The sequence below is a fragment of the Nerophis ophidion genome, linkage group LG24, assembly GCF_033978795.1.
Source record: "Nerophis ophidion isolate RoL-2023_Sa linkage group LG24, RoL_Noph_v1.0, whole genome shotgun sequence".
In the NCBI taxonomy this organism is placed as follows: domain Eukaryota; kingdom Metazoa; phylum Chordata; class Actinopteri; order Syngnathiformes; family Syngnathidae; genus Nerophis; species Nerophis ophidion.
The window spans coordinates 7,856,223-7,869,010 of NC_084634.1; the positions used below are offsets into that span (position 1 = coordinate 7,856,223).

At 41.9% G+C, this 12,788-nt stretch overlaps 1 protein-coding gene across 1 annotated transcript in view; it reads left to right on the top strand.

Annotated features, from left to right (window-relative positions):
- The window catches only part of syne2b (spectrin repeat containing, nuclear envelope 2b), a 408,840-nt gene that overhangs the window by 321,925 nt on the left and 74,127 nt on the right, over positions 1-12,788 (top strand). The window contains exon 109 of the mRNA XM_061886295.1: positions 10,183-10,349. Coding sequence (XP_061742279.1) covers positions 10,183-10,349 — 167 coding nt within the window. The remainder of the gene's footprint in view (positions 1-10,182; positions 10,350-12,788) is intronic.

A 12,788-nucleotide genomic window follows, 5' to 3' on the forward strand; every position in this document is an offset into this window, starting at 1 on the left:
TCGCGCGCAGACTCCTTCCTTTCTTCCTAGCGGCCCGCCTTTCAGTCAGCATGGGGAAATGCAAGTTTTGCGAGCGTTGGTTGTAGGAAAGCCGGTTTAAAAACTGGCTTAAGCCTGTTGCCAATCCCGGGGAGGCCAGGTGCATACTTTGTAAGAGGGATTTCAAACTTGGCACCATGGGAATTAGAGCGGTCGAATCACACATGCAGTGCGGTAAGCATAAAATCGCGGCAGAGAGCCAAAAACAAACACCGGGCATCTCTCAGTTCTGCGTGGGTCCAGCGCCAACGCACCCCCAGCTAGCAACAACTGACGCTAGCAGCACCGACCTGACATTCATCTTCGGCCGGACAGCAACATTAAAATCCGAGGTGTTATGGAATTTGCACACTGTGGTGAAATATCAATCCTACACCTCAAATGACGGGATTGGCAATCTTTTTCGTGTGATGTTTCCTGATTCTCAGGTTACTAATACATTTTCCTGCGGAAAGGATAAAACAGCATATATTACGAGACACGGATTAGCACTTCACATCCAAAACCTGCTCTTCGACCAAGTCAACGGGTCCCGGTATGTGTTAATGAAATGTAATTTATTTTTACCCTCACCTCGGTTATTATGTTTTTACTGGTGTTGGTTTGTTTGTTTTGGATGTCAAAGTTTTTGGATCCCTCAAGATTTTTGATAAGGTGTTTGGCAGAGTGGTGCTTATCCGTTTGTTTTTTAATAAACATACCAAAAGTAAACTTGACTGATTGTCATTGAGGTTGTAGTACAGTGGGATCCCCAACCATCACTTATATTTATACATTTTTTATTATTTTTTTCGGTCTTAAATTTAATTCAAGGTGCCATTAAAAATGTCTTAAAAAGTCTTAAATTTCACTTGCTGAAACCTGCAGATACCCTGAGTTAAGAGGGTGGTGCCTCTTTAAGCGGAAAAAAATAGTTTTAGCCAGGTTTCGCTGAGACCAATGATGTTAAGATTGTTGTCTCTAAATGACCTCATTAACTAAAACAGAAACAAGCAAGGGGGACAGGCAATATGTGCACTCGAATAGTTAGAAGGAGGTGCCCAGTCAAGCGGAAAAAATTCCTCTGGATTTAGTCAACTGTCACTGAGACCAATGACGTTCAGATTGTTGTCTCTAAATGAGCTCGCTCATTTACAGTACAGAAACAAACAACCGGTCCAAATTTAGCGTTTGAACAAGTGGATTATGATCTCACTTGTCACTTTAACAGCCGTACAACAACAAGCAAGCGGGACGGGCAATATGTGCGCTTGAATAGTTAGTAAAGGGTGCCTTGTTAAGTGAAAAAAATTCATCTGGTTTTAGCCATGCGTCGCTGAGACCAATGATGATAAGATTGTTGTCTTTAAAATGTTTGCTCATTAACAGTACAGAAACAATCGAGGGGGATGGGCAATATGTGCATTCGTATAGTTCGCGGGTCGGCAACCCGCGGCTCTAAACCGCCGCCCTAGTGGCTCTCGGGAGCTTTTTCAAAAATGTATGACAAAATGGAAAAGGATAGGGGAAAAATACAGAAAATATATTTTTTGCTTTAATATGGTTTCTGTAGGAGGACAAACATGACACAAACCTCCCTAATTGTTAGAAAGTACACTATTTACATTAAACATGCTTCACTGATTCGAGTATTTGGCGTGCGCCGTTTTGTCCTACTAATTTTGGTGGTCCTTGAACTCACCGTAGTTCGTTTACTTGTATAACCTTCTCCGACTTTCTAAGACGTGTTTTATGCCACTTCTTTGTCCGTCTCATTTTGTCCAGCAAAATTTTAACGTTGTGCATGAATGCACAAAGGTGAGTTTTGTTGATGTTATCGACTTGTGTGGAGTGCTAATCAGACATATTTGATGACTGCAATCTAATCGATGCTAACATGCTATTTAGGCTAGCTATATGTACATAATGCATCATTATGTCTCATTTATTGGTTTATTTGAGGTCATTTAGTTTTCTTTCAGTTCTCTTAATTCAATTTATATCTCATGACACACTATCTGTATGTAATATGGCTTTTAATTTTTTGCGGCTCCAGACAGATTTGTTTTTGTATTTTTGGACCAATATGGCTCTTTCAACATCTTAGGTTGCCGACCCCTGGTATAGTTAGAAGGAGGTGCGTAGTTAAGCTAAATAAATTCCTCTGGTTTTAGCCAGGTTTCGCAGAGACCAATGACGTTAAGATTGTTGTCTCTAAATGACCTCATTAACTAAAACAGAAACAATCTAGGGGGACGGCTAATATGTGCACTTGTATATTTACAAGGGGGTGCCTTGTTAAGCAGAAACATGAATCTGGTTTTAGCCAGGTTTTGCTGAAACCAATAACGTTGAGATTATTATTAAGTAATAAAGATTTGGTGTTTAAAGAGTAGTGGGCTGTTTTGAGGCGTTTTTATTAATGGTATCCGTGGTACTGATATTAATAATGATTATTTTGTGTATCCATTAATCTTCTTCCGCTTATCTGAGGTCGGGTCACAGGGGCAGCAGCCTAAGCAGGGAAGCCCAGACTTTCCTCTCCTCAGTCACTTCATGCAGCTCCTCTCGGGGGATCCCGAGGCGTTCCCTGGCCAGCCGGGAGACATAGTCTTCCCAACGTTTCCTGGGTCTTCCCTGTGTCCTCCTACCAGTTGGACGTGCCCTAAACACCTCCCTAGGGAGGCGTTCGGGTGGCATCCTGACCAGATGCCTGAACCATCTCATCTGGCTCTTCTCGATGTGGAGGAGCAGCGGTTTTACTTTGAGCTCCCCCTGTTCTCACCCTATCTCTAAGGGAGAGCCCCGCCACCTGGCGTAGGAAACTCATTTCGGCCGGTTGTACCCGTGATCTCGTCCTTTCGGTCATAACCCAAAGCTCATGACTATAGGTGAGGATGGGAACGTAGATCGACCGGGTAAATTAAGAGTTTTGCCTTCTGGCTCAGCTCTTTCTTCACCACAACGGATCGATACAGCGTCCGCATTCCTGAAGATGCCGCACCGATCCGCCTGTCGATCTCACGATCCACTCCTCCCTCACTCGTGAACAAGACTTCGAGGTACTTGAACTCCTCCACTTGGGGCAGGGTCTCCTCCCCAACCCGGATATGGCACTCCGCCCTTTTCCGGGTGAGAACCATGGACTCGGACTTGGAGGTGCCGATTCTCATCCCAGTGGCTTCACACTCGGCTGCGAACCGATCCAGTGAGTTATTTTGTGTAGTGCGCCTTAAAAAATTTCGATCACATCTAGGAATTGATATGATGGAGTTCTTGAGATTATTTGCTTGGTGCTGCGATGGATTGTTAATTTGCCACCTCAGTATAATGCATGTTCACCTCTGGCACAGTCATTACAGAAAAAACATGATGTGAGTTTTGTATTATTCTAGGAGAAATGCTATGTGTGCTGGGATTTTCCAGCCTGGCACTGGTTAGTTCTAGCTTAACTGACTCCTCACCCGGACTAACAGACACTGTAATTGCCTGTTGCCAAGCTTGCCCTAGTGTATTTAGTCAAGTGTGACTCAAACAGTAATCTATATTTCTGGAAAGAGTGATGGCGCCTTCCTGGTTAGAGTGAAGGCCGTCCCTCCTCAGCTAGCCGGTTTTCCCCGGAAAAAGGGACAATTATCAATAAACGTTAGTACCTGTTCTCTACAAAAAACAGCCACCCACTTGTTAAGCAAGACTCATCTGCTGAGACCAATGATGATAAGATTGTTGTCTTTAAAATGTTTGCTCATTAACCGTACAGAAACAATCGAGGGGGATGGGCAATATGTGCATTCGTTTTTGTACTGCTGTCGGTATTTTTACAGCAGTACAAAAACCCTTTTAAAATCTTTTTGTATATGTTTTTCACTTTTCTCAACTTTTCTTTAAAAGCCTAACCAGGTACGAAGGGTGCAAAATAGCCTGTGACTAGAAGTCTTGTCTATCTGTATTGGCCCTGCGATGAGGTAGTGACTTGTCCAGGGTGTACCCCGCCTACCGCCTGAATGCAGCTGGGATCGGCTCCAGCACCCCCCGGGTATTACGTGGGGACAAGCGGTTGAAAATGGATGGTATAGAAGTCTTAAATACTTTGACATCGGTTGCCTATGGGTAGCAATGTTTAATTGTACTGTCCCTGTCCAAATAAATAAATAAATGTCAAATAGATAACAATAATTTTTTCTCGCAAAATTTGTCAGCTGCCGTACGCTGTAATCAGTATCATAAATGCAAGAAAGCAGCGCCAGAAAGCCAATTGAGGAGCTCGTGGGCGGTCTAAAGGGACAAGCTTCAGCTTGAGTGCCGGTTTTCCCGCCTGGCACAAGTGTTTGACTTGCCTCCATTCAATTGCTTTACATTATTTTAGGACGGTAAAAAAGTTGCTTTTGAAAAGGCGCAGGGGACATGGCCCCTCCCCCACTTACGCACACCCGCCCAAATGACGTCTGTATGTTCCGCAAACGCGATAACAACACAAAGGTTCGCGGGACATCTGGACTTCTGATATTTAAAGGGGCGGCAGGTGTTCAAGTCCCAGCTGGGTTTGCTTTGTGTTTCACTCATGGTTCTACCCATTTGTCACGCTGTCGGGGGGGGGGGGCTGACCAAAGAGGCGGAGCTAAGCCTGTGCTCTTTGTCAAACCATTCCTTAACCTTCGTCTTGTGTTAGGGTCGGCACCGACCCGTTTTAGTTTTTAGATGCATAAAAACACCACATACATTTATTTTTTTGCATCAACGCTTTTTGACTTTGTCAGGAACCTCTTTGTCAACAAAATAGAACATTTTAATTTTTTTCACAAAATTATAAAATGCTCTGGTAGAAATTATGCCCTTGGTGTTGTTAGGGTCGGTTTTGACCCAGTTATAAAAAATAAGATGATAAAGCAATGATAAGAGCCAAAACTGAACACACTGACAGCCAGCTCCTCTCCCAATCATGTGAGCTTTAGTGGATTCTCATTTTACCTTGTTATCCTGTACAAAAACAAACAAAAGACGGACACTAAAAGTGTCACTTTTTGCCACTTTTTTATTAGTTTTGGAACTAGTAATCTATTTCTCTTGGTTTCATTTGCTTGATTGGTTGTTGTTTGTTTGATGTTGGATTTCTGTTGCTGAAAAAAATACTTTTTAGCCTTTTTCTTGAAGTAAATATATATGGGTCGAAATTGACCCGTAACACCATAGATGTTACTATAGTTAAAATTCTTAAAATGAAAAAATAAATAAAACACATTTATTTAAGAGATGTGTTCTAATACCCCTTAGTAATAGTTAGGTAACACAACAACCTTTTTTTATGTATATGATTCTTTTGAGGTTCGTTTTACCATTTTTAAAAATTTAAATCGAGGGGTATACTGACAAAAAAAAGCCCAATGGCCCAAACCAAAAATATTAAAACCAATATTTTCAAGGATAAGGAAGCCTAACGAGGTAACCAAGAGATGAGAAACAAATTGGATGATAGATAATTATTTTTAGTGTATTTTACAGCTGATTTAAGACATGGGTCAAAACCGACCCGTTAACATAAGAGATGGCAACAGAAAGCTAACACAAGAGGAAGGTTAAAACGGTCATATTAAGCTTTTTCTCTACATGTAAAACCCTTCCTTGTGGTCTACATCAGTGTTTTTCAACCACTCTGCCACTTGTGTGCCGTGGGAAATTATGCAACTTCACCTAATTTGTCCCAAAAATATTTTTTGCAAATAATGTGCCGTTGCTTAGTGTCTGGGCTGTGTAAAACTCGACAGGGGTAACCACGTAATACTCCATATCAGTAGGTGGCGGCAGGTAGTTAATTGCTTTGTAAAAGTCGAAATGTGTCGGGTGAGACGAAGATGGTTTCTTGGTGTTCCCAATACGCAGACCACAGCGGGAAGCAGTGTTCAGGTAAAAAGTTATGTAACGCGTAAAGGGAAAGGAAAAGGCCATGGCTATGCAAAACGAAAGTAGGACTGAACTGGCTACAAAGTAAACGGAAACAGAATGCTGGAAGACAGCAAAAACTTACATCGTCCACAAAGTACGTGCGTACATGACATGACAATCAACAATTTCCACGCAAAAAAGGATCGCAAACAACGTAAATAGCCTTGCTCGCTAACACAAAGCAGGTGCGCAGAAGGAAGACGTGAAACTGCTACAGGAAAACACCAACAAAACAGGAAAGGCCACCAAAATAAGAGCACAAGACAGGAACTAGAGCACTACACACAGGAAAACCCCAACAAACTCAAAATAAGGTACGATCAATCAATCAATCAATGTTTACTTATATAGCCCTAAATCACTAGTGTCTCAAAGGGCTGACTTGTTGGAGTTTAATTTTTGAACATTTTCTGCTGGTGGTGAAAACAAACTTACCTTAACTCAAAAAAAGGTTGAAAAACACCGGTCCACATAACATGTAATTGTGTTTCTTTGGTCAAAATCGGCATAGATTATGTTTTACATGCCATCGATCTTCACTTCAACTGCGTCTTTTCCCCCGTAAACCATTTTGTAGTCTTTAGCGTTTCCATATCGTGTCTGAGTTCTAACTGTGTGCGATAGACTGAAGGCATCATAATTTTCCACCTCAGCAGAACGCATGTTCACCTCTGGCACAGAAAACACATTATGTGACTTGTGTGTTATTCTAGGAGAAATGCTATCTGTGCAGGGATTTTCCAGCCTGGCGCTGGTTAGTTCTAGCTTAACTGACTCCTCACCCGGACTAACAGACACTGTAATTGCCTGTTTCCAAGCTTGTCCTAGTGTAGTTAGTCTAGTGCGACTCAAACAGTAATCTATATTTCTGGTAAGAGTTATGGCGCCTTCACCCGTAAGCCGTTTTGTAGTCTTTAGCGCTTCCACATTTTGTCTGCTGACAGATATAAGTTCGAACTGTATGCCATAGACTGAAGGCATCATAATTTGCCACATCAGTAGCATGCATGTCCACCTCTGGCACAGTCACTACAGAAAACACATTATGTAGTGGCCTAGTGGTTAGAGCAGGGGTCACCAACGCGGTGCCCGCCGGCACCAGGTCACCCGTAAGGACCAGATGAGTCGCCCGCTGGCCTGTTCTAAAAATAGCTCAAATAGCAGCACTTACCAGTGAGCTGCCTCTATTTTTTAAATTTTATTTATTTACTAGCAAGCTGGTCTGGCTTTGCTTGACATTTTTAATTCTAAGAGAGACAAAACTCAAATAGAATTTGAAAATCCAAGAAAATATTTTAAAGACTTGGTCTTCAATTGTTTAAATAAATTCATTAATTTTTTTACTTAGCTTCTTATAACTTTCAGAAAGATAATTTTAGAGAAAAAAATACAACCTTAAAAATTATTTTAGGATTTTTCAACACATATACCTTTTTACCTTTTAAATAGCTTCCTCTTCTTTCCTGACAATTTAAATCAATGTTCAAGTAAATTTATTTTTTTTATTGTAAAGAATAATAAATACATTTTAATTTAATTCATTTTAGCTTCTGTTTTTTCGACGAAGAATATTTGTGAAATATTTCTTCAAACTTATTATGATTAAAATCCCCAAAAATTTTTCTGGCAAATCTAGAAAATCTGTCAAATCCAATTTAAATATTGTTTCAAAGTCTTTTGAATTTCTTTTAAAATTTTTGTTCTGGAAAATCTAGAAGAGGTAATGATTTGTCATTGTTGGAAATACAGCTTGGTCCAATTTGTTATATATTCTAACAAAGTGCGGATTGGATTTTAACCTATTTAAAACATGTCATCAAAATTCTAAAATTAATCTTAATCAGGAAAAATTACTAATGATGTTCCATAAATTCTTTTTTTTACATTTAAAAAAAAAAAAAGATTCGAATTAGCTAGTTTTTCTCTTCTTTTTTTCAGTTGAATTTTGAATTTTAAAGGGTCGAAATTGAAGATAAACTACGTTTCAAAATTTGATTTTCATTTGTTTTCCTGTTTTCTCCTCTTTTAAACCATTCAATTAAGTGTTTTTTTTAATCATTTATTCTTTACAAAAAACCTTCCGTATAAGGAAAAAAAATATACAACTGAATGACGGACAGAAATACCCATTTTTTTATATATATAGATTTATTTATTCAAGGTAAATTGAGCAAATTGGCTATTTCTGGCAATTTATTTAAGTGTGTATCAAACTGGTAGCCCTTCGCATTAATCAGTACCCAAGAAGTAGCTCTTGGTTTCATAAAGGTTGGTGACCCCTGGGTTAGAGTGTCCGCCCTGAGATCAATCAATCAATCAATCAATCAATCAATGTTTACTTATATAGCCCTAAATCACTAGTGTCTCAAAGGGCTGCACAAACCACTACGACATCCTCGGTAGGCCCACATAAGGGCAAGGAAAACTCACACCCAGTGGGACCTTCGGTGACAATGATGACTATGAGAAACCTTGGAGAGGAGGAAAGCAATGGATGTCGAGCGGGTCTAACATGATACTGTGAAAGTTCAATCCACAATGGATCCAACACAGTCGCGAGAGTCCAGTCCAAAGCGGATCCAACACAGCAGCGAGAGTCCCGTTCACAGCGGAGCCAGCAGGAAACCATCCCAAGCGGAGGCGGATCAGCAGCGCAGAGATGTCCCCAGCCGATACACAGGCAAGCAGTACATGGCCACCGGATCGGACCGGACCCCCTCCACAAGGGAGAGTGGGACATAGAAGGAAAAGAAAAGAAACGGCAGATCAACTGGTCTAAAAAGGGAGTCTATTTAAAGGCTAGAGTATACAAATGAGTTTTAAGGTGAGACTTAAATGCTTCTACTGAGGTGGCATCTCGAACTGTTACCGGGAGGGCATTCCAGAGTACTGGAGCCCGAACGGAAAACGCTCTATAGCCCGCAGACTTTTTTTGGGCTTTGGGAATCACTAATAAGCCGGTAGGTTGTGAGTTCAAACCCCGGCCGAGTCATACCAAAGACTTTAAAAAAATGGGACTCTTTGCCTCCCTGCTTGGCACTCAGCATCAAGGGTTGGAATTGGGGGTTAAATCACCAAAAATGATTCCCGGGCGTGGCCACCGCTGCTGCCCACTGCTCCCCTCACTTCCCAGGGGGTGATCAAGTGAATGGGTCAAATGCAGAGGACAAATTTCACCACACCTAGTGTATGTGTGACAATGATTAGTACTTTTAACTTTAACTTAATTGCCTGTTTCAAAGCTTGCCCAAGTGTGACTCAAACAGTAATCTATATTTCTGGTAAGAGTTACGGCGCCTTCTCCCGTAAGCCATTTTGTAGTCTTTAGCGCTTCCATATCGTGTCTACTGACGGATGCAAGTTCAAACTGCATGCTACTTTATATTAGAAATGGCAACAGCGGAAGATTGTACGAGCCAGTCTGCCTCACACCGAGAGGATAGAGAAAAATAAGGACCTTTTTTGACATCCGACTACAATGGCGGACTTAAGCGAAGCTCTTTGGGTATATTTCTACTGGATAAAACATTACAAATTAGGCAAATTCCAAGGTAAGAAAGTTGGTTCTGGACTTGTTCCAATGTGGGCTACGTGGTAACGATAATAAAAATTGTTAATAATTAATTTTATCCTCAAGTCTTTGATTTTCATCTTGTCCTGTTAGCCCTGACGTTAGCGTTCGCCAGCCGCCGCGGACTTAAACGATAACGTTTCTTTTCTTTTTCTTCTATGTCCCACTCTCCCTTGTGGAGGGGGTCCGGTCCGATCCGGTGGCCATGTACTGCTTGCCTGTGTATCGGCTGGGGACATCTCTGCGCTGCTGATCCGCCTCCGCTTGGGATGGTTTCCTGCTGGCTCCGCTGTGAACGGGACTCTCGCTGCTGTGTTGGATCCGCTTTGGACTGGACTCTCGCGACTGTGTTGGATCCATTATGGATTGAACTTTCACAGTATCATGTTAGACCCGCTCGACATCCATTGCTTTCCTCCTCTCCAAGGTTCTCATAGTCATCATTGTCACCGACGTCCCACTGGGTGTGAGTTTTCCTTGCCCTTATGTGGGCCTACCGAGGATGTCGTGGTGGTTTGTGCAGCCCTTTGAGACACTAGTGATTTAGGGCTATATAAGTAAACGATTGATTGATTGATTGATTGAACTTGAACCATTACGGGCTAGCATTGCATTGCCAGCCTTAACGCTCCCCCCCCGTTGTCCACCTCCAGGACTGCATGGAGGAGATCAACCTGTTCAGTGAGAACAAAACCCACCTGAAGCAGCTGGGGGAACAGCTCATCAGCGCCAGCGACAAGACCAAGCAGAGCGAGGTCAACGACAAGATAAACAACGTCAACGACCGCTGGCAACATCTGTTCGACCACATCGAGGCCAGGTAGGAGATAACGACGATGAAGTTTGTTCCAAAGACCAAAGCTGGATCTTCTTAAAGGGGAACATTATCACCAGACCTATGTAAACATCAATATATACCTTGATGTTGCAGGAAAAAAGACCATGTATTTTTTTTTACCGATTTCCGAACTCTAAATGGGTGAATTTTGGCGAATTAAACGCTTTTCTGTTTATCGGTCTTGTAGCCAGGTAACACACCCGCCATTTTCATTTTCACATTACAAACACCGGGTCTCAGCTCTGTTATTTTCCGTTTTTTCGACTCTTTTTTGGAACCTTGGAGACATCATGCCTTGTCGGTGTGTTGTCGGAGGGTGTAACAACACTAACAGGGAGGGATTCAAGTTGCACCACTGGCAAGAAATCTGCCGTCAGACCCCCATTGAATGTACCAGAGTGTCTGCACATTTGACCGGTGATGCTAAGACAGACATGGCACAGAGATGTATGGATAACCTGCAGATGCATTTGCAACGATTAAGTCAACGAAATCACAAAGGTGAGTTTTGTTGACGTTGTTGACTTATGTGCTAATCAGACATAATTGGTCGCAGCGTTACTGCCAGCTAATCGATGCTAACATGCTATTTAAGCGAGCTGTATGTACATCTGAAACTAGATACCCACATTTAATGCGAAACAAACACTTACCAATCTGCATATTTAAGTTGCTCCAGTGTCACAAGATGCGAAAGTCCTGATCGTTTGGTCCGCACATTTTACCGGCGATGCTAACAAGGCAGCCATGATATGGGCCACTTCATTAGGTACACCCATGCTATGGCCGAATAGCGTCAATAGCTATTCGCTCAATAGCCTCAGTTTCTTCTTCAATTTTGTTTTCGCTATCTGCCTCCATACTCCGACCATCCGTTTCAATACATGCGTAATCTGTTGAATGGCTTAAGCCGCTGAAATCCGAGTCTGAATCCGAGCTAATGTCGCTATATCTTGCTGTGGTAGCCGCTATGTTGTTTGTATTGGCAGCACTGTATGACGTCACAGGGAAATGGACAGTCGCATCGCAAATAGAAGCATTTAAGTCTCACCTTGAAACTCATCTGTATACTCTAGCCTTTAAATAGACCTCCTTTTTAGACCAGTTGATCTGCCGCTTCTTTTCTTTCTCCTACGTGCCCCCCTCCCTTGTGGAGGGGGTCCGGTCCGATGACCATGGATGAAGTACTGGCTGTCCAGAGTCGAGACCCAGGATGGACCGCTCTTCGGGACCCAGGATGGACTGCTCGCCTGTATCGGTTGGGGACATCTCTACGCTGCTGATCCGCTTGAGATGGTTTCCTGTGGACGGGACTCTCGCTGCTGTCGTGGATCCGCTTGAACTGAACTCTCGCGGCTGTGTTGGAGCCACTATGGATTGAACTTTCACAGTATCATGTTAGACCCGCTCGACATCCATTGCTTTCGGTCCCCTAGAGGGGGGGGGTTGCCCACATATGAGGTCCTCTCCAAGGTTTCTCATAGTCAGCATTGTCACTGGCGTCCCACTGGATGTGAATTCTCCCTGCCCACTGGGTGTGAGTTTTCCTTGCCCTTTTGTGGGTTCTTCCGAGGATGTTGTAGTCGTAATGATTTTTGCAGTCCTTTGAGACATTTGTGATTTGGGGCTATATAAATAAACATTGATTGAAATAGCGAATATCAAGAACTTTAAAGCTTTTTTTATGGATATTAAGGGAGGTGAAAAATTTTGAAAAAAAACTTCGAAAAATAAAACAAGCCACTGGGAACTGATTTTTTATTGTTTTTAACCCTTTTGAAATTGTGATAATGTTCCCATTTAACTACAGTTGTGGTCCGAAGTTGACATAAAGAACATAATGTCATGGCTGTCTCGAGTTTCCAATAATTTCTACAACTCTTTATTTTTTTTGTGATAGAGTGATTGGAGGACATACTTGTTGGTCACAAAGAACATTCACGAAGTTTGGTACTTTTAAGAATTTATTTATTCAAATGTGAGCAAATCTGCTGGGTCAAAAGTATACATGCAGCAATGTTACAGGGTATCCGAGGATCCTTAAAAAGTCTTAAATTCAGGTGTCTAAAATTAAGGCCTTAAAAAGAAATTCCTAAAATGGTCTTAAATTCGGTACTCAATGGTCTTAAATTGTCGGGACGGGTTTTATTTTATTTTTTTCGGGGCAGGTCTTTGAGTAAAAGTGAGTGATTTCAGCTTACTAATTTTTTCTGTGTATCTTTTCAAGAGGTACACAGAAAAAATGAGTGAGCTGAAAAAAAAACAGAGGCAGAACTCGTGAATGAGAACAGCCAACTGAGGCTCATTTCAGTGTTTTGTTGTTGATGTTATAATACTGTTTTGCACTATTAGTGACCAAATGTAATATATTTTTACCCTCACCTCGGTTATTATGTTTTTACTGGCGTTGGCGTTGCTTTG